This window comes from Lepisosteus oculatus, chromosome 2 (genome assembly GCF_040954835.1).
Source record: "Lepisosteus oculatus isolate fLepOcu1 chromosome 2, fLepOcu1.hap2, whole genome shotgun sequence".
NCBI lineage: Eukaryota > Metazoa > Chordata > Actinopteri > Semionotiformes > Lepisosteidae > Lepisosteus > Lepisosteus oculatus.
In genome coordinates, this window is record NC_090697.1 from 33,869,334 (window position 1) to 33,894,173 (window position 24,840).

Genomic DNA, 24,840 nt, shown 5'->3' on the forward strand with positions numbered 1-24,840 from the left:
GAAAATGGATTGTGTGTTTTTGGAAGTAGGTTTTGACAGCTGACCTTTCCTACAATACAAATAAAATACATAGATAATTCTCACTTATGGCTGAATATTAAGTACACTTCAGATTTAATAGTTTTTCAGTCAATAAAGTACAAGCAACGTTCCAAACTACCCCATTTTCTTTATTTTCTTTAGTATTTCGTTGTCTTATGCACATCATTTCGAATACAAAGAAAGCACAGAAATGTTGTTATTCGAATTTCAGATGATGAAATGACAGATTGTTAATCCCACTAAGTTTGCCTTAATCAAAAATACTTATTAGAAGAGTACTTTTGACAATAAAACACAGAATTGTGCCGTAAGCAATACCACAGGTATCACTCTGATTGGTTACAGGAAGTGGACAAAAATGAAAAAAATGAGAGAAACCAATTAATTATATTGAAAAACCAACAGTTTCTACATAGGTGTGGCTCATGCATGAATTAAGCAAACAGTATCCCAGAATTTTTTTGCGGCATGTATAAAAATGATGGACGGGCCTGATTGTCTGTATTTCTGGCTAGCGTGGCTGCTGTCTCAGTAACTTTGAAAGGAGAGTGACCATTAGGGCACATTTGGCAGAAGCTTCAGTGACCATACAGTAGTACCTCGACTAGAAGATGTTTCAGCAACAGTGCTATGTACGGTGATGTCAGCATGGAATTCGGGGGGAAAGACATCATCAGCAAAGTGCAACAGAAGATGAAAGCACATTTTCCTGGATTGTGATATCCTGTGCTAATTCCAAGTGCAAGGCAAAACAGGTGAGCATCTGCAGAAAAACTGACTGCCAATTTCAACCTGGGGTGTCAGCAGCCAGTTTTACCAAAACTGCTCATCACACCAGCCAATGCACCCCATATCAGCCTTGTGGACTTGTTTATACCACAAAAGTACTTTGAAATATTTATATCTGGTAAACATATATAGAAAATATATTTATATGTAAAATATAAAATATGTAACATATTAATGTTTGCAAGTAGACAATGTAGGCAATGAACTACAGAACAGTGGAGAAATGTGATCTAGTCAGATGTATCTTCAGGTACAGTAACCACCCAAACAGAAGATCTCCGAATGTGTTCCCAAGCTGGCTACACAAATAATTGCAATAGAAAAGGATTCTCTTCTATACCATAGAACAGAAACCTCTGCAGACGACTACACACCGGCACACCGCACAAAAGAAAGAAAGCGCTCTGCTGGTGCTCAGGCAGCACCCTATCCTATCCGACATTGTCACGCAGTATTTTGAGAACACATTTAGAACAAGAGATGGCAGCAGTAAAATACTGTTTATTGTTCACAGGACCATGTCTTCCGTAGCCCACTGACAACTTCTTGAGTTCCAACTAGCAATAAATTGATTTATTACACACCGGTATCGTCAAGATTTAAAGTACTGAGGTTTGGAAAATCAGATAATGGGATTGGAATTACGTTTATTTTGGACACAACTAAATATTTCTTTGTCACATTTGAGTCTCTTCGTCCTCCCCTAGAAGTGGCATCTTCCAAGCAACCCTGTTACTTTAATGAAAGTTTCTGATACTTTGTATCCTGAAGATGCCAGTTTTTTTAGATCTCCAGCTGTTGCCTTTGAAGTTACAGTTGCCTTCGCTTGCATATTCCGTGGTGACAAGATACACTTTCTTTTACTTCCTGCCAGGTTTGCCATTATACATTAATGATGGGCTTATTTTTTTTAATGGACACTACAATGGAAAGAGTTAGATTCAGTGTTTTACTGCTTATTTTATAGCCATTTCCAAACTTAAGGAGATATGTGTGCATACAGTCTTCAGAGCCCTCTCTATCCTTCCATGCGTTACCTGCTTCTATACCCCAGGGAAACGGGAAACGTTACAGAGCTTCTGTATCATTCTGAAGTCTTCCACCACACTTACAAAAAGCCAGGATGTCATTGTAGATTTATATTTGTTAGATTTCATTTAAAGAAATACTTAGAACTGTAAATACATTTGATGATCTTGCTTTCTGGAATTCATTTATGGCACATGTGTCTTTATTCTGTGCCCGTATAATTCTGTTTACAGTAAACATTTCCAAAATTATTTTAGGTAAGACAAATAAGCTTGATGCGTAACTCATTCTGTAATATGATTTTTGTTCCTATCACATCTTTCATCAGGTGAAAGACTAAATCTGGAGCACACTATATATGCCATAGTGATACTGACATACAGGTTAATAACATTACATTATTTAATGCTTCTCAGTACAGAATTGCTCAGTGCCAGTTTAACTGAGCTCAGTGCACTCACTGACAAGAGACTGGGTTATCTACTGTCCAGGATGTAGAGCTACAGTATGCGTGATCAGGATCACCTCCTGCTAGGAACAGAGAGAGCTGCATTCGTCACATTGGTGCCATGACTGATTTCTCAGGCTGATATCTTATCAGTCACTGAGGCTGCTGCAAAAGGAGGAGGAATTTAAAGGATGAAGAGTATTGTAGGGCTCAGTGCACCAAGCTATATAAAAGTGGCATCTCTCCACTTTGAAATACAGACAGTGTAGAGCTCGGCTGCAGCAGAAAACTTCGTCTTTTTGTGTGGTGGAGTTATTCGCTACCTATAAAGAGATGCTGTGCTTGACAGGAGCTCACATGAGACTGGGACTGAATCCCACATGGGGAAGGACGAACTGAGCTTTTCACACCAAGCAATTCAGAACTGGCAATTATTTTATTTCACACACTCACTCAATTTTGTATTTTTCACGTCTGGGTTTAAAGCTACCTACCCTGCAATTGCACACTTTGGAAAATGAGGAAGAATAATATGACTCCTCTGAAAAAAATAAGGATTCAACAGGTAAGAAGACATTTGCCAAGCAAAATGGAAATATAAAATATAGTACAGTATATTATCTGAAAACTACTTCACACAAATACCTAAATAGTGTCTATATTATAAAATATTTTATATCTACAACCTCTTACGATGCATTAATAATGCAAACATTCAACATTTAAAAATACTTTGAAAGTCATCAATTCAGAAAGAAAAAAAAACTGGACCTAGCCTCTAAGGTTTCATTAGGAGAGACTCTTGATGGTGAAATTGCCACAAATACTACTTGTACCTGGTACAGGGGCAAAAATATTCACTCACCCCAGACTTTCATATTTTATTGTGCTACAATATGGAATCACAATGTATTTACTTAGGATTTTGTGCCATTGATCCAAACAAAACACTATCACTATCATGTCAAAGTGAAAACAAAATTCCAAAGATTATCCTAAATGAATAAGAAATACAAAACATAAAATAACTGATTAAATAAGTATTAAGCCCCTTTTCTATGGCACACATACTGTAGTTAGGCTCAGGTGCATCCATTTTCCTTAGAAAGTCATATAATTGAGTGGAATTAAGGTATTTCACATGAATTTAGGTTAAATACAGCTGATCAGTACAGCTCCCAAAAATCAATGTCATGAAGACAAATGAACATTCAAAGCAAATATGGGATAGAGTTGTTGAAAAGCTCTAATCAGGGGAAGAGTGTAACATAATCTCCAAGGCACGGAATATTCCCCAAAGCACAATTAAGTATATTATAAAAAAATCCTTAAAAAACGATTATCCAGGTGAGAATGGGCACTGGTCAAGTAGGCCACCAAGTGGCCTAAGAGAATTCTAAAGGAATTACAGTCTTCCCTGGCTGAGATGGGAGAAACTGTGTATATGACAATAACTTCCCAAGTGCTTCACGAGTTTGGGCTTCATGGGACAGTGGTAAAAAATCTCACATAATCCCTTGTTCAAAAAAAAATCTCACATAAAGTCTCAACAACACTTTGCCAGAAGGCAAAGACTGTCTAGACTGAGAAAACAGTGAAAGAAGTTTCTATGGTCTGACGAGACCTAAATTAACCTTTTTGGCCTCAACGCCAATTGCTATGTTTGGTGCAAGCTGAACACCGCACATCATCCTGAGAACACCATCTCTACCATGAAGCGTGGTGGTGGAGCATCATGCTATGGCAAAACTTCACTGAAAGCCTTCTGCAGTCTGAAAGAGACAGGGGACTTCAGAGAAGATTTATCTTCCAGCAGTACAATGACCCAACACATACAGCTTGAGTCTAACACTGGAGTGGCTTAAAAACAAAAAAGTCTATGTTTTCGTCAAAGCCTGAATCTCAATCCAATTAGAAGTCTGTGGCAGGATTGGAAATTGCAGTTCAACAATGGTCCTCATCTAACTTGAGGTAACCTGAGCAGTTTTGTAAAGAAGCATAAAAAATAGCAGTGTCCAGATGTGCAAAGCTAGTAGAGACTTATCCAATTAGACTCAGGGCTGTGATTCCTGCCAAATGGTACCTGTACCATAAATTCAAAGGGGAAAACACTTTGGCAATCAGTTATTTTCTTCTTTATATTTACAGTACCAGTAGCCACATCACTCTGCAACTCACAACTGGCAACCCACTGCAGCAAAGCAGGTGTGAGCCTGGTCAGTAACTGGATGGGAGACCTCTTGGGAACTAAGGCAGAGACACTATACTGTAAACAGGCGCCGTCCTTCGGATGAGACGTAAAACCGAGGTAAAACCGACCACTCTCTGTGGGCATTAAAAATCCCAGGGCGTTTCTCGAAAGAGTAGGGGTGTAACCCCGCCATCCTGGTAAAATTTCCCATTGGCCCTTACCAATCATGGCCTCCTAATACTCCCTATCTATGAATTGGCTTCATTATTCCGCTCTCCTCCCCACTGATAGCTGATGTGTGGTGAGCACTCTGGCGCACTATGGCTGCCGTCAAATCATCCATGTGGGCTGCACATTGGTGGTGGTGATAGTGGAGGGGAGTCCCCATTACCTGTAAAGCGCTTTTAGTGGAGTGTCCAGAAAAGCGCTATATAAGTGTAAGCAATTATTATTATAATTATTTATAATTAATTTAGGAGAAAGTGTATAATTTTATTTTCATTTTCACATTATAGTGTTTTGTGTTGATCAATAGCAAAAAATCGCAATTTAATACAGTATGAATAAAATATGAAAAAGTCCAAGCCGGGTGAATATTTTTGATAGCTACTATAGATACCTGTACTACATGTTTAATCATAATTAATGCCAGTTTTATTATTCAATCATTTGTTGTTTATTTAATAAAATAAAATATGGTACAAGAGTTAAAAAATGCTTGCTGTTTCAAATCCAAGAACAAATGGTCAAAAGAAGCACTTCAACATTGCAGCTCTGAGGCATCTGTGTCTCAGTTTATCGATACTGGCTGTGGGATTTCTTATTTGAGCATTTTATCATTGATTGGATTACACTCCTATAATCCTGTGTGCTTTAACTAAAGATTCACAGACATTAGCTCATCTTTGTCTTCAGGCAGGCTCAAATGGCAGTCAAAACAAATGGCTGCAAAGCAGACCACAGAACATTATTAAAATCTAATAGAAGCCCATCTTGAGCAAAGCCCAGTTAGTCTGCAAAAAGGAAAAACCTTAACTTAATATTACTGAGATGGATCAACTCTTTTTTTTGCCCTTAATTACAGTACATTGCTTTCCCACATTTAAAGATCATTCACAAGCACAGTGGATTTGTCAAGTTCCTCTCAACACTTCCAAACTTGTCTATAAGTATCAGTCTTATGTATGACATCATTACGTATATCAAGCCCTGCATTTCACTCATGCCCAAGCTGCAGTTGTACCTAGTCTCTGATTGGTTCAGTGTCACTTGTATGCTAGAAGGTATTCATAAAACTTACTACTGCATATATTGGCAATAAACCACATCATTGTGTTTTTTTCATAAACAGGGTTTATCAGTTTACAGTAATGATAGTTGCATTACTGTGGCAAAAGATAACTATGTCAAAAAAAAATTGTTTACTAATTTGCATACAATGACAACGATTGATGAAAAAAAAAATCACAGTGGTATATGGCATTTACTGGCACACAAAATATTTATCCTCAGCAGCTAAGTACATCATAGGCATTTATCAAGGGCAAAAGTTTAACTTTTATTCTATTTATGTTGCAACTTAACGTGTTAGTGGAGAGATGATGTGGCAGGTGACGCATGTGGCCACACAGGTTCTTGAGTCCTGGGTTTAAATCTGTGCAGAATGTGGAGTTTGCATGTGTTCCATATGTCCACTTGGGCTTTCTCCACATTGTTCAGTTTCTTTGTACTTCATACATACATACTGTCCAGGTTAAAGGGGAACTGCATCACTATGTTTAGATTTCGGGGTTAGAAAGAATCAACATTGATGAGTCCTTTTTCAAACCACAATAAAAGTAAAATGTACAAAGCAACTTGTAAAATGTCCATTTCTAAGTATGTGCAGCACCAAATTCTGCTATTCAGAATGAGGCAATAAAACATCCATGAAGCAGCCTTATTACATTGTAAACAAGCAGGCTTGTGAATACGTCTTTTAATTCAATAGAAATATTGCCCTCGACTTCAAGATGGTTTTGTCAACAAATACTACTTATTTGTTAACCCTGCCTGCAGATCACATTGGAACATTTCTGCAGTGAAATGTCTGCTGCACATCCTTACTTATCACACTACATTAGTCACTGCAGTGACTTGTGAGCACGAGGGGCCGCATCACTATTCGTGGAAAATCGCCCGTGGCGAGAACAGTGGTTTGCAACAACATGGCAGTTTTCAGTACTTTCACAAAGTTTACTATTTTGTGCTTAATTCAAAATTTGTAAAATTGTTCTATACTGTCAAATTATTTTGTTAATGAGATTTGATAACCAGTCTGAGAAATTGGGACTGCAGTTCCTCTTTCACTGCCATCTCTCAATTGGCCCACATGTGCTCTGCAATGGCCCGGTGTCCTGTCCAGGGTGCCGTCCCGCCTTTGTGAGCCAGCTCACCTTTACCCCCCAAGGACAAAGCGCCTACTGAAAATGGATGAACGGAGGATGCACTGCTGTCTGACACAATCATTTTATCAATAATAATTCATTGCATACAAGTGGTGCTTGGCACCAAAAGCCTGAAGTGAAATCTAAGAGCAACTTCCATTTCCACCCGGAATGTTTTCTCTCTTCATAGGTGTTTCATAACCATTTTTCAACAATATCCTGCTCTTTTGCATAATTGAAGTAGTAAATTATAAATCTTAATTGGAACAGTATAATAAAAATAGAATTGACTGTTTACTCTTGGTCTCAAAGTCCTTTTATGAAGAGGCCACATGATTTCTGTGTTAAAAGGACTGTCGTAGTTTGCCTGCCTTCGAAGCACCAGCTGTATGGTTTCAGTTAAAGTGTACAACATTTGATTTCTTTTCTGTATTCTTTACCAGTGGAAATAAACAATAATAAATGAGATTACATAGAAAAAAATAACACTATGATATATGAACCTACTTTGTGTTAAAGAAGAACCACAGTTTCTGCAAGCATTGCATACAACAAGGTGCAATTAAACCAAAAGGTACAAACTGTTTAAAAAACTAAGTTGTATGAGGGAAATGGAAGAAAAGAAGTCATAAATAAGCCACACACTGGCTTCACGGTAACCCTTAAGCATGCATTTGAATTCCAAGTATTGTAAGCCTGTTGTCTGGCGCACGAGAGACATACCTCCCACTCCCGGGTCTGGATGATACAATTTTCTCACACTTGACATGGGAAAGACCTCCTGTTTCATTGTCTTCATCTTCAGAAGCCTTGATCTGTACGAGGGTCCTGTCTCCTTTTGAAAGTCCTTCTTCAATAGCCAATGAAGTATCAGGTTTTGCAAGAGAAGGTTCAGAATTCAGCCTCTTCAGAACTACAGGTAAAAACAACACCAGTCAGAACTAATAGAAACAGTACACTTCTTTAGGTTGAAATTAAAAATACCATATACAACCCATCGTCTAGGACCACTGATGATAATAACACTTATGTCTATATGGAGAACACTTCCTTATACCTGCATAAAAGTAATTGGATTCTGAATTTGGTTAAACAAAGAATTGTACAATTGCATTCAAAATTCAAACAAAACAATCAAACAGGTTTTTATATCTCTGAACATATCCTAAATATTCTCAATATCCTAACTAATGTCTGTATGTTTAAAAGATTCCACCTTATAGGGAGAAAGGTCATTTTATTATAAAGACATACACCAAATGGCACTGTACAGTATACTAGCAAGAGGTTTAAAATACAACATTATATTCATAATAACTGGAGTGTGTTTTGAGATGCCACTCTGATGTGCTTTCTTTCTGTTATGATTAATGGCACTTACCTATTCTGTTAACTAAAGTTTATCAGTAATGTATATAAACCTGTGAGTTTGTGAATTAAAAACAACAAAAATAATTCCTACCACAAATATTTAGGGTTAATTTTATTTAGCAAAGATGTTCACTGAGTTTTACATTATGTGATCAGTAGGATGGATGACCCTGTGTTACAATGTACACTCAGCAAATGTACAGCTGTTGCTCTTAGAATAACAGACGTTAATTATAATTTGAGTAACACAGTATTGAAAGAGAAATCAGTAAAGGAGGACATAGAAGTAGTTTCACCTTTACAGTTTCCAAGTTTTCTGTAACCACTGCTTACACCAAAAGCAATTGGGATAAAGCAGAAACAGTTACACTGCTAACTGTGGCTTCAATATATTGACTTTAATGTCACAGACTTTGAAAAGTAACTTAAAAATACTTTCAATCAAAATGTGCTAAAGTCCTTTAAAGTTATTCCTCCGCTGTATCAGGAATGTGTGTTTATAATTTATGGCATGAGAAACTTTTGTGCTGTACCAACTGTCACATACAGTACCTGTTGAACTGACATCCAGTATTACCCTGGATTATATCTGGAACACGAATTACGTCATCAAGGAAAATCACCTATCACACAGATTGGCAGAACAGCAACTGCAGCTTTGTTAATTAGTAATTAAAAGATAGGGATATATATGGAAAATATAAAAATAAGTGTAACATGGAATAGTCAATTATGAATGTTTAGGATAAAAGAAAAATCTGTTAATTTTAATTAGCTGTAACAAAACAAGGACCATCTGAAGAGGCTTAATTCTGCTTTGCTAATATTCAGTCAAGGCAGGAAACCACACACCGTTGTTTCTCCAGTAATAGTGTTAATCCTCATGGGTGAGAAGGGCTGCTTAACCAGATACATACTGTACAGTGCAGCTCACAAAGGGGTTTTATACGGCACCACATCTACTCGCTGACGGATAAGCAAATACAGTACCCTTTCTCACACTGGCTCGTTCTAACTGTACACATCACGGGTCATAACCAACAGCACAGCAATATTATTATTATTATTAATATTATTATTATTATTATTATATTTCCATGCTGAAAAATAGAAAGGAGAAACTAATCTGTTTGGCTGCTGAGCCTTCTTCATGTGTTCTTTAGCAACCGTTTCAGAGACTTTCTGTGACCATGAGAGAATTTGGCTTGCCTTGGAATCACCTTTATGTAGTCTGAAACCATCTTTTGGAAGACAGAGTTATGTAAGCAAGAAAATCTAAATATAACACAGCAAATTTACAGACACTAAAAATGTAAAATATCCTCCTTTAAAATTAGATATGAACATATCCACTTTGTTCAGACCACATAAGGGTGCTTTCAGGAACACCATATGTGATCCAGTCACATAAAATGGTTGCCCGGCATAGAAGTACCTGGACCAGTGAAATAAATTTAATGTGGTTAAAAAAACTCAACTGAAAGCTAGACAAACATTGTACCCATTACACAAATTGGAAACACCGAGGCTCAAGAAGTAAACAATACCGCTCATTTTTTTCCTTGTAATCCTGAAAGAAAACAATTTCCTCTTTTGTAATAAGTGTATTACAGACACAATAGCAGGCTGATGTGTCCTCCTTGTCCTCGGAAAGCCACAGAACTCAGCAGCCCTATCCGAGTTGCCTCATAAATCAATCCAATATCCTTAAAAATTAAACATGTTGGTTTCACTGAACATTCTTATCTCTGTACTCCAATTATTGTAAACATCTAAAAACAGCAAGCAGGGACTGGGGTTATATTGGAAATTTGTCTTCACTCTGATCCTTGGAGAAAGAACATCTTTGAACAGCTGTCTCCAATTTAAAAATGTATTAGAGAAACTGATGGAGAAATTGTTTCTACAAGGAAATGCATTACAACAAACCATAACATAGTACATATCCGAAACCTTTCACAAAAGAAACAAAGCAATACACACATCATGTCAACTCACAGCTTCTACAATAAAAGAATGACATATTGGGCTGTCATCACTCTTGGACATCTGCATATTAAAATATGCTGTTCAGTTCAGCATATTACAGAACATAGGAATAAGTAATACTCATTACTGAACATGGGGATCAGTGAAAAAGAAAAAGTTTGTTCTATACCACAGCTGGTGTGTACATAATGTTTTTTTAAAAAAATATTTTTCATTTTTTTTACATCCCAGTTTTATGTTTTTAACGTTTTTTGGCTATTTGAAAGCAATAGCAAGATGTTTTGCTTAACTAACTTTTACCGCTATCATTTTTTGCACTGAAACTGATAGTGCTGGAACTTCATCCTCTCTTCTGTAAATATGAGAGACACCTCGCTGTGGCACTATTGCACTCAATGGTCCTCCATATCCTAGATTCTCTCTAGAATATCGGTTTGTGTTTCATCATATGAGCAAATAACCATGATGCAAACTATCCTGACATGGGTCCAGCAAAACTCTGATCCTGGAAGGTCACTGTGTCCTCCAGTTTTCTAGGTCTTTTAAAAGCTGAATCCCTTGATTTAGTCCATCTAAATCTGTAACTAGTTTCACCTGGTTAAGGGGCTAGGATGGAATGAAAACCTGCTGCAGACATACCAATCCCCCTGGGCCAGGACCAGACTGTCCTGACATAGACAGATAATTTCACAGCATGGGACTGTGTATTAAAAAGCACAAATCTTACGTTCTTCTGGCTGCATCATGGGGGGAAGCATTCCCAGGGAGCCAGCTTTGAATAAGCGAGCCCGAGCTGTGCTTGTTCTGTTGAGCTCCAGAGGATCAGCCGGAGGTTTGGGGAGAGGTGGAGAGGTGTCAAGATCAGGATCCGGACAAATAGGCAGTTTGGGTTTCTGTTAAAAAGAAATGCACGCAGAAATACATCATTGAAACTCAAGACTGCCATGTCCAGAGTTAACTGCAGTGAAGAAAACCAGTATACTAAATATAATACTACAGATCTTCCAATAAAAACCTCTGTCTAGAATGCAGATCTTACACCACAGCCACAGTACCACAGATTGTAGGGTTGATTTCAGGCTGTCATTCAAAGTCCTAACTGGTGGTGCAAAAAGGAGTTTGTTGGAAGACTTAGCTGGATGATCCTTGATTTGCTCCATGAGAGTGAATCATGCCAATAGGCAGATGCCGGCACCACTGTGTGCTATGTCTTTCCTGAAGCTGATGCAATCGAGCTCAAGGGATAAGCGTTTGTGGAGTGCGAGTTTTGGAAGGCACCTATTGCAACCGATATATCTGGACAACACTTGGGAAAATATCCACACAAAGACAATAACTCCTGACAAACAATGTGGAAACATCTCACAATGCATAGGGTTTTTTTTTAAGAAACCAGATGCCATCTTCTTGAAGTGCTATGACTGTTTGTTTCAGGCCTGTTTTCACTGCATGTGGAGTTTCATTTGGGCGGGGAATAGAGCAGTAAAACAAAAAGAAAAAAAGTTTAAGTGATTTCCCCATGAAGACAAAAATATAAACATACATATCGGTCTCTGGGTCTCCTAAAGTTAGCAGAGAAATGAAAAGGGAATTAACTAAAATGGAGGCCGAAAAGGGGGAAATTAATTGCCGAAACTAGAAAAGCATAAAATAAAAGATAAATATAAACCATCTGATTACACCAATAAGAGTATTAATATCAAATTACAAAGTCTATATTGGCTTAACTTTAAATAAATACAGTACATATTAGTTTCTAAATAAATGTTTAGTTCATAACAATTCAATAGGAGTTTTTTTTTACCAAGAGAACCCAAGTACAAAAAAAACAATTCTATAATAGTATACATATTCACATTCACAAGATTGTGTTGTCAGTTGTACATTTTTTTGATTAATTTTATTATTGTTATTAATTTCAGTCTGGTTTTAGGAGCTTGCTCTATTTCCGATGGCATGGGGCATTTTTAAGCAGTCCAAGAAATAAAAGAACTCATTATAGATTTAAAAAAACAGATGTGAAGTCTGGTTATCTTTCAAATCCTCCCCAAATTAATTTCGTATAGTCCAGTTCTGTAGCTTGATCTAATACTGACAGATACAATATTTCTGCTAATCAAATTTTCATAACTTCAAGAAAAGTCTACTTCATAGATGGTGCTACCTAAAATGTTATGGCAGCTGCTAACAGTATATTGCCATACTAAAACTTAAAAGCAGCCCTTGTGGGTACACTAAAAGAAACCCATTTCACTCAATTATGTATGTTAAGTATAAGTGGCTAGTTACAGGTCCTGAGAAACTCAATCAAAATTACACTCAATATTAAAACTCAAGTCCTTTGAGGACTGACCCTCCAAGTTAAAAGTGCAGATCCAGGCAGTATGAAATGTACAGTAGATGAAGAAAAAAAGGTTTTACATACTAAAATATACAGCACCGACCTAAAGTCATTCTATTCAGCTAATATTCTACTCGAAACACCCTTACCATCTGATTAGTAAATTAATTAGAAGCTTAAAAGCTTTAAAGGAGAGAGAATAACACAATTGCCAACAATATTTAACAACCTTCTTTTATATTATGTTAATACCTTCTTTTCCAATGAAGGTGCTTCCCTTATGATCTTGCTTCCTTTGTGATTTTTATTATTGAATATCCTTCTTATTTAAAACACGAGATCTACAAACCATGTGGCCAGTGCTTCACGTTTTGCGAAAGCAAATAACATACTGTACATTAAGGAAACCATTCCCCATAGCTGTAACACTTTAATTTATACAGGACTGACAAAGATGAGCGGTCTTTTGCATTGTGCATATGTTCTGTATTTCACACTTTTCAGATATTTTATTTATGTTGTTAACCACTATACAGTAGTAAGTTAAATGGGCTAAATCCTGAGGGATACCTAATGGAACCCTATATGAAATCCTAAAGGCTATAGATCAATTCAAGGGACTATTTCACAATACGTAGTGGAACAAGAACACAGGCTCACAGGTAGAACCAAAAAGGGAAATAAATTTAAATTTATTAACTGAAAATATGAAATACTTTTTTTTGTACAGGTTTGTGTATATCTGGAAGTAACTTCCCAGCTCCGAGGTTGAGCCCCAAACCCTGGGATCTCTTAAGATGGAAGAAATCTTAAATTCACTGAACTACTGATGTAGCATTAAAAGGAGGGGTAGTATTACAAACTTCTGCTTATGTTCTTATTTTGACAATCCAGTCTCTTGGACACTAAGTTATATTGACTGATTTCTATATTTCTGCAAAGAATCAGAAGAGAACTACTGTTAAGAAATGAGGATTAATTTTCCTCATTTCTTAAGTCACCATTTGCATTGTCCACAGTTTCTGTGATCTTTTAAAAATCAGTGGAGCATTCATGCTCATTATATGAAAAACATTCCTTTTTAACAAGAGACATTCAGAACATCACAACTGCTTTATGTACACTAACCATTGATAAAAACGTTAAGGTGTACAATAAGGTGTCATTAATTTTTGGTAAATAGAGCTGAGTGTGAAGAATAAGCCAGTTTTCTTTTTTTCTTCTTTTTAGAAATAGAAGGCTACAATCAGGGTAGCCTTATGATTGATATTCTGTAAAAGTTAAAGGGGAACTGCAATTCCATTTTTATATTTCCGGGGTTAAAAAGAATCGGCACTGATCAGTACACTTCAAACCACAATGAAAGTAAAATGTGCACAGTAATGTGTAAAACGCCCAATTTACATCACAAAATAGATTCAATTTCCAGATATGCGCAGCATCATATTCTGCCTCACAGAATGAGCCAACAAAAGCCCGCTTCACGTCACCGGAAGTTATTACATTGTACTTCTGTATAGCACTATGAAATCTAAAATAATAATAATAATATAATATCAAGGGCCAAGATGAAACACATCTGCTCTAGTTTCTACATTTGCTAAAAAAGGGAACTTCAAACTTACATGTTCCAGGGGCGAAAGACGTTTACCTGAACCGGGTCTTGAGTCAGCTGTCTCGAAATGACGAGCATGAAGACTAAAAAAAAAGAAAAGATTAATCTGTAGTTCACTGGGTCTAACAACACCAAATGATTATTAATCATGATCATTCCTTATACTTATATAGTGCTTTTCTGGACATGCCAGCCAAAGTGCTTACAGGTAATGGGGTCTCCCCTCTACCACCACTAATGTGCAGCCCCACCTGGATGATGCGACAGCAGCCATAGTGCGCCAGAACGCTCACCACACACCAGCTATCAGTGGGGAGGAGAGCAAAGTAATGAAGCCAATTTATAGATGGGGATTATAAGGAGGCCATAATTAGTAAAGGTCAGGGCCAAATTTGGCCAGGACACTGGGGTTACTAAAACCCTTCTGTTTGTTGAGAAGCAAGCTGGGAATTTTAATGACCACGTAGAGTCAGGACCTCAGTTTTACTTCTCATCGAAAGAACAGCGCCTTTTTTACAAGTAGGGCATTACGACCCACACAGACAGCAGGGTGAGTGATCCCTAAGAATTAAGCATGTTAAAAGGTTTATAGAGCGTTTTAGTCACAGTAAATTCGGCTCAACCTGCTTAGCAGAGGGCTAACCTCCCACCATATGACCCCCATGCAGAGTGAGTGACCAAGGGGCAACTGCACATGTGGAGGTGAGATGCAAAAAGGCATACAGTATGTGAGGGAGAGAAGAGGATTATTTACAGTGTATCATTTACAATGTTAAGGTGAGGAAATGATGTCAGCATTGATTACTAACTACTGCCAACCATGGTTGTTTGAAGTGACTGTTGTCATCCCTCCTGAACTTTCTTCAGAAACTCCATTTGACTGGCTGCTAAATTCATGAACAGATTGCTAATTTTAAATTAAATTATGTTTTGTATTCTAAATTAAACTAATACTCCAAAACAAAGATCTGCAGATTTGCAGATAACCACTGCAAAGCAAGAGGGGTACCAGACTCCTCTCTAGCGTTTTTGATGGCACACATCACAGTACGATAAACTCGACTACCTTTTTCTTACAGTACCTGAAAGACGAAGGGGGTCGGTCCGCAGAAGTTCGACAGGAGGTCGGTCCAAACAGCTGCCTCTCCTCATACCTGGGTGTGAAGGGCCTTTGCGTCTTGACTGACCGGAGAGACCTCCGGGCCTCACTGATGATCTCAGCGCTTGTCTTCCTCCTTGGTGAGGGGCTCAAGTAAAAAGGCTCATATTTCTGAAACTTCTTTTCTGCCGAAGACATATTTGAGCTTTGCTAGTCTACTGATTCCAAAGCAAGACCTAGGGACAGAACAGGAAATTCATCTTTGAATTTTGCAACTTATTTTATTAAAGGTTTCCAGCAAAGGTCAGAAGTACCATTAAAAGTGGTTCATACTAATTATTCACCATATGCAATACTCGAAACATTTGATTTGTTGTCTAATGCATGCAGGCATTCCTGTATTACTTTCCAGCCTAATTAAAAGAGTTTTCTTTTCAAGTGACATGCATGTTAAGGTGATACAATAATATTTAATTGATAGTTCACGTGGAATGAATCTGGCATTTAATGCTAATGCAGCAAATATGTAACTTACTGTACAGAAATAAAATGATGATTTTTGTACAGTTTCCTTTGTTAGAATAAACATGCCATCCTGTAATTAGCATATACTTGCACAGTTGTTAGGTGATATTAATGCAATTTATAAGCTGAACCCAAGGGTTGGGTAGTTTCCAACTATATGAACTGTCAAAGAGCTCATATACATTTCTGAATATAGGCTGGAACTTTGGATACTTAATCTCTCATACTGTACATTTCTACCAGTGTGTCTGATTGGGGAGCTGTGTAAAAAATAATAAATATACTGTAAAGAAATTAAACTCAATCCATTTAGAAAGAAATCAGGCAACCATAGTCACTGAAAATGAAATCTCTGTAAATTGTACATTTTAAATGAAATTTTAACATATTGTGTATGTTTATGTAGCTATACGCAATTGAGGCTGCTTACAGTAGCAAAAATACAAAAGAGGTGTAGAAGCTGTGTTTTGTGACCAAAGGAAATAAGGAATGAGCAACGAAAATCCTGTGCAGCTCTGGAACTACGAAATCTAGCTGTCAAGGAGTCGCAGTGTTGACAATACTGACGCAGTTTCTAAAGCACATATTACATAAGGCCTTGGCACTGATCAACGTCCATTGTTTTCTGTGAGACCACATTAACTCTGTCGAGGCATGTCAACAGGCACTTGATACTACACTGTTACTGTTGAAGCAAGAAAAAAAGTTTGAAATGTGGATAGTGAAGGTACAGTAAGTACTGACAAGAAAAACTCTGTTTCTTCAACGGAATCGAAAACATAATTTACAAAAGTAGCCTCTTTTAACTGTCCACTACCAGAGTCAAGTATTGCAATGATGAAACTGAATCCATCCGAAATGCCTGTGCATTACTCTTCCTCTCACTGCAGAGATGATGTAATGGACGTAAAGTACTAATGGCATGTCATGATGAGACACTGCACATTAAGGCGTTGGACGGCCTTCAGCTGTCAAGCCAGATATGCAGCAACCAAGATAACTCACTAGGAAAAGATATGCTTGTGCGTTAAGAATTAAGAATTTTAATTATGCACTCTCTTTTAAGGACTGAGGTACAGTAATTTATTCTGAAAAAAGAAATTAGTTTCTCCCATCACACACAAACTTTTAATAATGCTTTTGGAAAGAAGTTGTTACAAGTCAAATATACTAGAGAAATCTGAGACACAGGCTCAAATAATTCAACACTGAATTCCATTAAAAAACAGCGACCTTTTGCAGTAATATAATTCTCAGTTTCAAAACTGTTTTTAAATGAATGAAGTCCACCAATAATTAGCTGTCAGCACGATAGCTATATAATTGAAATTCAGTTAGTTGAGATCTATTAGTAATGAGATATTTAACATTATTATGGCTGGCAATTCAAATAGTTACTAAATTAATAATGTTTTTAAGCAATCAATATCTAGAATCAATCAAAAATACCAACAATTTAGCATCCTCCTGTATACCATCACAAGTCAAGACATGGCTTTCAGTGAGTGTTAAAATATTTGGGTACAGTATATTAGAACAGAAGACTTGTTTATCAAGAACAGGGCTTTAATAATATTATTCCTAACTATTACATATTTCATTAGGTGACTTCGTAAGTGTTCACTCGATATATTAACCCATGAAACCATCTTGTTCCAAAGAAGGTAGAAGGAATGATGAAACAGAATTTGGGTCCTATTTCTGCTATAGCAAATGCAGAATGTGAGCAAATATGACAAAAAGGGATCTTCACTTTAGGTGATGTTACAGCAAATCAGCAAAGCATTTCATGAAAAGGTTTAATGTAGATCCTAGATTGTAAGTACTGTCCTTAAAAATTAATGAGCCTTTCATTTAATATAAATGAAATGACCTAATTTTAATGAAAGCTGTATGAACGCAGTCTGAGTTTTGAATATACAAGAAAAAATTTGAATTGTTATATATTTATAGCAAGTGACTACATTTAACAATGTAATAAACCTAAGATTCTACAGAGAAACAGTTAAGGTGATTGATGCCTTATGTCTTCTGTATGTTTGGGGGTTTTTTTTGCAACAACTAGAAAAATCAGTTAAACAATTAAACAAATTACTTAAGCATATACAGGAAGTTTCTTAAGGTAATGTACAGTGGGTACTTCTAAACACTTCACTTCATTTAAAAGTAAAATAAGGATTAAATACCCCAGAGGCTGATTTGCAAATATTAAAACTGTGCAGTTAAATAGCCCAACACCCGAATGGAACTGAAGGGAACAAAATCCAAACCCAAGCTTTCTGACATTCCTAGTTTAGATTCTAGTGTATTAAAAACAGGTTCCATAAACAGAACCTGCAGCTACAACATGAATGTTTAAATTGGAAAGGTTAAACGTGGGATGTAGGAGTTGAACGTTATCTGACCTTATAGCACACTATTAACAAAATACAAACTAAAACCTGTTCCTACGGCAATGTGATCACTTTAAAAGCTTGCAATGCGTTATAATTAGCAGAATAACATTATGATATGTCCTCTTGGTCAATAATGATTAATCAGAGTTTGTAATTCTGCACTTATACAATACATGTGTGATACAGCAAGCGTTTTAGTAGCTTTCCTTTATAGGACGATGCAGGTGTTTCACCATTCAACACTAACTGAATGATATTAAAAGATATAAAAAAAAACAACATTTTAAGAGCTCCCCTCACCTGTTGCATACGGCCTGGTAGACCTCAAATTAACACACTTTCCATACTGGATACATCAGTTGTACAGTATATCCTCCGATAAGAATGCTTACCGGAATATTTCTATCATCAAAGATACAAAACGTATTATTTGCAGTAAGCAAATCAGACTCCGCATTTCTAGAATAAAGATTTAGATTAAAAATGCGTTTTTTAAAACAAATAAGCTACTTAAATAATTCACTAAAATGTTATTGCAATCACAACGGTGGGTTTACATCCACAGGGCTATGAATAATTACTGCTGCACCCTAACTCAGCGGAAGGCAGTAATCAAGTTACTGTACAGTACATCACTGGGTTGTAGAGTAACTGACCTGAGCCCAAACAGCACGTCATGTAAAGCCCTATAGCGCCTTTACCTTTTCTGACGTGTATAACATGTCTTTTTCAACTTGGTGGCAAACAATAATCACCTGAGTCACTGTGGGAAGTCATTTTGAGATTGAAAAAGCGGTCAGACCGGCGCTCACCTCCTCAAAACCTCTGCAGATCCCCCCACGAATGCACCGCGCGCAGGCTGCGTCGCCATAGCAACAGCAACGCAGTAACAGCCGCTGCGACAGCGCAGCCGAGTCAACTCGCGAAATATGTTCGGAAGCGATTTAAATAGGTTGCGTCTACATCTAAAATATACCCGTAGGAGTCATCATACAGCTCGTCTATTGCTTAACTCTCAAATAGCGCTTTTTAGAATTACGTGACAAAACGTAGAAGTACTGCTGCAAACTTCCTGATAATAGAGAGATTTCACATACGTGCAGAAAAATAGTCAAACGCACTTACCACCATTTAAAAAAAAATATGTTGTTGTCGTTCACCAGCGTTTGTTTAAAAAACACTGAATTGTCTTTTAACAAAGCGTTGATCTCCTAAGAGTGGAAAGCTGTTGCCTGGATCCCACCTGACCATGTGATAGACAACCGGGTGACGTCATAGTTAGCGAGACGTTTACTTTTGTTGCTTAGGCAATCAGGTGAAGTTGCAGCCGTTATTGATTTTCTGATATGAAACTTGAAAAACATATTTTACGCTTTAAACCCGATATCGTGACCACTACGAATCACATTCCAGTGTCAATAAAACCTAATTTTAATCTTCTTGATTAATCTAGTGTACCACACTATGTAAATTTATATGTGCATATTTTATATACTTTTGAAATGTAAATCAGTGTTGAAAGGGGACACCGGTTAAAAGCAAATATTAAGGTTAAGATATTGTAGCACTTTATACCACCTCAGTTCCCTTGAAACATGACAGTTGTCTTCAGGGAATCTAACGAGTAAACCGGAATCAGTCTAAATTGGGAATATGTAATATATTCACTCATGTATATTGAACCCATTTTGTATTATGGAACATTAATTTGAAATAGTACTAATGTTGCTATAATTTGGAATTCAGGGTTAAATAAAATAAGTCCTGATGGAGATCTATAATTCGTAACGAAAGCAATGTCTTCTAACATCAGTGGCATTTGAACATCCAATGTGATTCACCAGCATCTGTGGAATACTATGCATCTCAATGAATCAGAGAGATGATTAAAAAAAATAATTTGTTTTCAGGAATTAATACAACAATATTATTGAAGGAATGTATGTTTGAAATTACTGTACTAATCTGTAGTTAAAGTGATACACATTCAGCAGTCTAAAACAGAAAAGGTCTTCTGTTCAAGTCCCTGTGTGTGGCCACCAGTATGTTAAAATAAACAGCCTTGAAGTACAAAAGGTCTGGTTCTCCTACAACTCCCGTCCTGGAAAATAAGATGAGTTTCCTGTCCTGATAGGAATTTCACTAAGTGGTTAGGAGCTGCTGGCAGAGCTCAGTCCCCTGTTTGTGACCCACACTGAGGGCCATCATTGAGAAAATTGGTAGAGGGACAGCACATGTGTGGTTGACTGAAAATACAAGTTCGCTTTCATGATGCAGAGAGGTAATCGGTTTGATAACTTTGTCTCACAGTCAAGTAGTGCTTGGCTTGAGGTTTAAATTGAAAGATGTCTTGACAATTTGAAATGTGCAGACACCTGACATACAGTATGTAAATAGACATGCTATGAGATTTAAATAATTTATGATATGAAAAGCACAAGACAGAGCTGCCAATAGAGGCAGTGGTTACAGAGTAACTACCAGTTTGCAGAGCATGTGGAATTGTTTTTTACAAGAAGGTTTATCCATGTCCTCAACTGTTTTTTTGTTTTACCTTTTGAAAGAGATATCAGATGCAGTGGATCTTAAAAGATTTCTTCTTTGAGACTAAGAGAGCACGTTTTTGCTTCTTGTCCATCCCAAACAACTCAATGGTATAAATAGTAATAAACACTAAAATACTCCAGATACTTAGTCATGCAAGGGAAGGAGACCTTAATGACAGAAATAATGACTTCTGTCGCTTATTTCCTTCCAATGTGAAAAGAAGTTGCTTTCTTTGATTAATTCTATCATAAATTGTCATAAATCTCCATTTATTATTTTCCTATTACAATACACAGTGCAACTGTTTTTCTTAGCATTCCTCATATTTGAACTTTTTTGTTCATCATTTTTGACTTTATGGCATAGAATTTGCCACAGTCCAGGGAGTGCACCTGTGTGTTGTGAGCCCACGTGCGAATGTGATCAAATTCTGGCAGGGGCAGAGCAGAGCTGCACTCTCTGAAGTAATACTGTTACACATAAGGGAAAAAGAGAAATACAAGAGAAAAAAGTTAATAACAAAAATGCAAAGCAGGATAATCAATAATTAAATAAAATAATCCTAATCCCTAAATTGTAAAACATATGAAAGGAATATACATGTACCTGAGAGGCTGGTACAGTTTGAAGCACTTGAGATCTTTGTTCTCACGACCAGCAGTTTTCAAGGTTTTCCACAAATTCTTAATAAGACTCCAGTCAGAAGTTTGACGTGACAACTCAGGGATATTCACTTTCTTATTCTAAAACCGCTCCAGAATAGCTTTGTCCTTCTGCTCTGGATAATTGTCCTGCTGGAAGGTGAATTTTTATTCCCACTTTAGGTCTGAAGCAGGTTTTCCCGTAAGATTTGGCACACTGTGCTGGTTTTGTGTCTGATGTAACACTTATCATTTAGAGACCAAAAGGTTCGTTGTGTTACTGTTGTATGTTGTATTATCACTTAGGTGTTTTGTTGGGATTTGAGATGTTTTGCTGTAGTTTCCTCACAAATCCCCTCTGTGGGGTGACCAGTACTGTATATCGATGACTCGTGGGCATTTTCTCCCATCTCAGCCACTGAACTCGAACACTTTCAAAGTCACCACTGGCCTCACTCTGGCATCATTATCCAGTTTCCTCCTTGCCTGCCTGTTCAGTTTGCATGCCATCACCATGCTCAAAGAGTATAGAAACATCTCAAAGATGTTAAGGATCTTTGAGATGTTTCTATACTCTTCTTCTGAAATAAGGGAAGGGTATAAATATTACAGATATGCAGTACTGGTGACAGTAAAATATACTCTATTCACTTTCCCTTAGAAAATACATCCCTCTTTTCCCAGATTTCTGCAATATTTCTACATTACATCACTTAACAAAAAAAATCTTCTGGTTGGGCAATTCAGAAGCTGATGCACCTTTTAAGAAACTCCTTTAGACCCAAAACATCTTGGGCTTTGCTATTTTATATACTTTGTTGCTGGACACTGCTGATGAAAGAAAGAGAGTGGCCTGGCTTAATGGTTATACAGTAGCTCAGTGCAGAGATTAAAAATCAGCATTAGTTTATGGCTTTCATAAATCATTTCTCCCCATTTCATGCCAGTGCATAAAACTGCTGATTCCTTAGCTCATAATTAAGTCCTAAACGCGCAGTGCAGCTTTTAAAAAATGAAAGCCTTGGATTAGTCACCAAGCTTCATAAAAAGAGTATTACAATAAAATTAGTTTGATCTAATCAGAGGCTGCTCATGGATTAATTGTGCAATCAGTATTCATTTCAAGAACAAAATTAGGGCTCAAATGACTTCTTCACAAAAGGTTCTTTTCTAAAAATAAAAATCATTGTTCATGACATGATGCCTCCTGTTGCCTGGTTTCCCTCTTACATGGATTCTCCTCTCTCAAAACAGAAAAGAAAGACTTAATATATATAATGTAGGCTATATAGTCAATCACCGTGATGCAGTGGTTAGCATGGTTGCCTTGCAATGCTGAGGCACGGGGGTTCAATTCCTGGGGTACTGTCTGTGTGGAGTTTGTATTTTCTCCCCCTCCAAAGACATGTCAGGTCGGTTGACTTCAGGGAAGACTGGCCCTGGTTTGTGTGTGTGTACGTGCGCACGCCCTGCGATGGACTGGTGTCCCATCCAGTCCAGATATTAAGTGTCCTGCTTTGTGCCTGTTGCTTTCTGGGACAGGCTGTGGCTCCCCCTGCAACCCTGTTGTTATGTCGCGCACAGCGTCCATTTGGGGTTTACGGCTCTGCTGCGCTTTGGGTTTGGGGAGTTACCACTTAACGGTACTTACAGTAGGTGCCTTGGCGGGTTTATGCCATTCTGTGTCAGTTAAGAGTTATGCACAATAAAGAGCAGACATCTGTAAAACCCGTCCGCCTCAGTCCCTGGTTTTCTGTTGTGTAACACCCGTATTGTACAAAGTGTTTTAGAAAATACTGCAGATAGGTAAATGGATGGCTGAGACAGCAGCTTCCACACTTTTGCCTCATGTACTGTAATACAAATTTCATGAGTATGAAAATGCTTACAGCCACTATTAGGGTTTGCTAAGGTCATGGAGTTAGGATTGGGTTTCAGTTATTTCAGTATCATTTAGTTTAGAGAAAATGTAAGGTAAGGTCTAACATGAATGAGGGCTATTTGTTTGTGATAGGACATGGGTGATGGGTTGGGCAAATATCAGAGGTTGTGCTTTTTGTTAAGATCAGGTCAAAAGTTTGGGTTCCAGTTAACTTTGTACTAATGCTATGGTGATGTTTAATGATATGATTGCAGATAAGAAATAGTGCTGAATTCAGGAAAGGATCTGTGTTTGGGTTCAAGACATGTTGGATAGAATTAATTTGATTATTATGACTAAAGTTAGGTATCACTAGTTAAGGAAATGTCACGATCGTTACTCCTCCTCTTAAGGGCGCTCCAGCCCTTCCTCGTTCTGTCCCATTCCCCACACCTGTTCCTTATTCCAGCCCCTCTTTAGTTCCACCTTTAAAGCCAGACGCAGGCGATTGCTCGGGGCTTCTCATTGATTTCCGTGTCATGAGAGCCCGGGGTCCTGCCGCGTCTGGCTCCGTTATGGTTTTAGTTTCCTGTTCCTGATTCCTTGCCCCGCCGGTCCCGACCCGGTTCTGGTTTTAACTACGGATGGATCCCCTGGTCTTGGACTAAACCTCCCGTCTTGAATTCCCCCTCTGGATTTACCCTTGGATTGTTCGCCCTGGATTCACTCCCCCCGGACACTAGCACTGCATGGACACGCCCCCCAGTCTCCTGACCGACTCCTGCATGATATTTTTCCCTATTGTTTCTTCACCTTTCGGATCGTGTCGTCCGCATAGGGCCCGGAAAGAACTGTTCGTTACAGGAAAGGAATAAGTTATGGTTAGCTGTACCTATTTATACACAGAATCTTAATTTTCTATGAAAAGTGGTCAGGGACTTTTGGAATGGCTGTGCTGTGTTATTTTCCCTGAACACATCAAGTTTTCTTTCTTATTGTAGAATCTTGAATATTTACCTCACAGCTTTTATATGATCAATTTGCAATGTTTTCCCAGTAAGGTGTGAAGTAACTACTGGGGTGTTTAAAATAAATTTATTCTATAAAATACTGTTCTTAATTTACAAAATAAATATGACATTTATATTGGAACAATGCATTATGGTAAAGACTATAATTTACTTACTTTATAAATACATACAAAAAAAGGTTTCCCTTATCTCTTAAAACAATCAATCACAGTTAAAATTTGTGAAAAATGGGTTATCTTATTTTAAAGTGCATGACACTCAATGGATCACCAAAACTATATATGTGATATTTCTGTGCTGCCCATATTCAGAAGGTTCCTCAATGACTTGTATTTGAGTTGAGAGCTTCTGACTGGCTAGTGAAGGTTAGATACAAGGTTACACATTTTACTGCCCTGTATTCCATCCTGCCACAATCAGTCATGTAGTCATTGAAGTCCTTTTAAATCAATTTCTGTTCATGTTTGGTTTCTTCACAACAGCATTCAACTGAGAGCTG

At 37.4% G+C, this 24,840-nt stretch overlaps 1 protein-coding gene across 7 annotated transcripts in view; it reads right to left on the reverse strand.

The window, feature by feature from the left end:
- The window catches only part of armc2 (armadillo repeat containing 2), a 58,229-nt gene extending 38,704 nt beyond the window's left edge, over positions 1-19,525 (reverse strand). The window contains exons 1-6 of one of the 7 annotated variants that reach the window (XM_069178618.1): positions 19,387-19,525; positions 18,562-18,663; positions 15,324-15,576; positions 14,252-14,324; positions 11,013-11,178; positions 7,649-7,838 (exon numbers count right to left, since the gene is read on the reverse strand). In XM_069178618.1, the coding sequence (XP_069034719.1) occupies positions 7,649-7,838; positions 11,013-11,178; positions 14,252-14,324; positions 15,324-15,538 (644 nt within the window). In that variant the 5' untranslated portion in view covers positions 15,539-15,576; positions 18,562-18,663; positions 19,387-19,525. Of the gene's footprint in view, positions 1-7,648; positions 7,839-11,012; positions 11,179-14,251; positions 14,325-15,323; positions 15,577-18,561; positions 18,664-19,016; positions 19,166-19,386 lie in introns of those variants that run through there. The other 6 variants (XM_069178619.1, XM_069178617.1, XM_069178621.1 and 3 more) reach the window with 6 other exon arrangements.
- Positions 19,526-24,840: the final 5,315 nt, after the last annotated feature.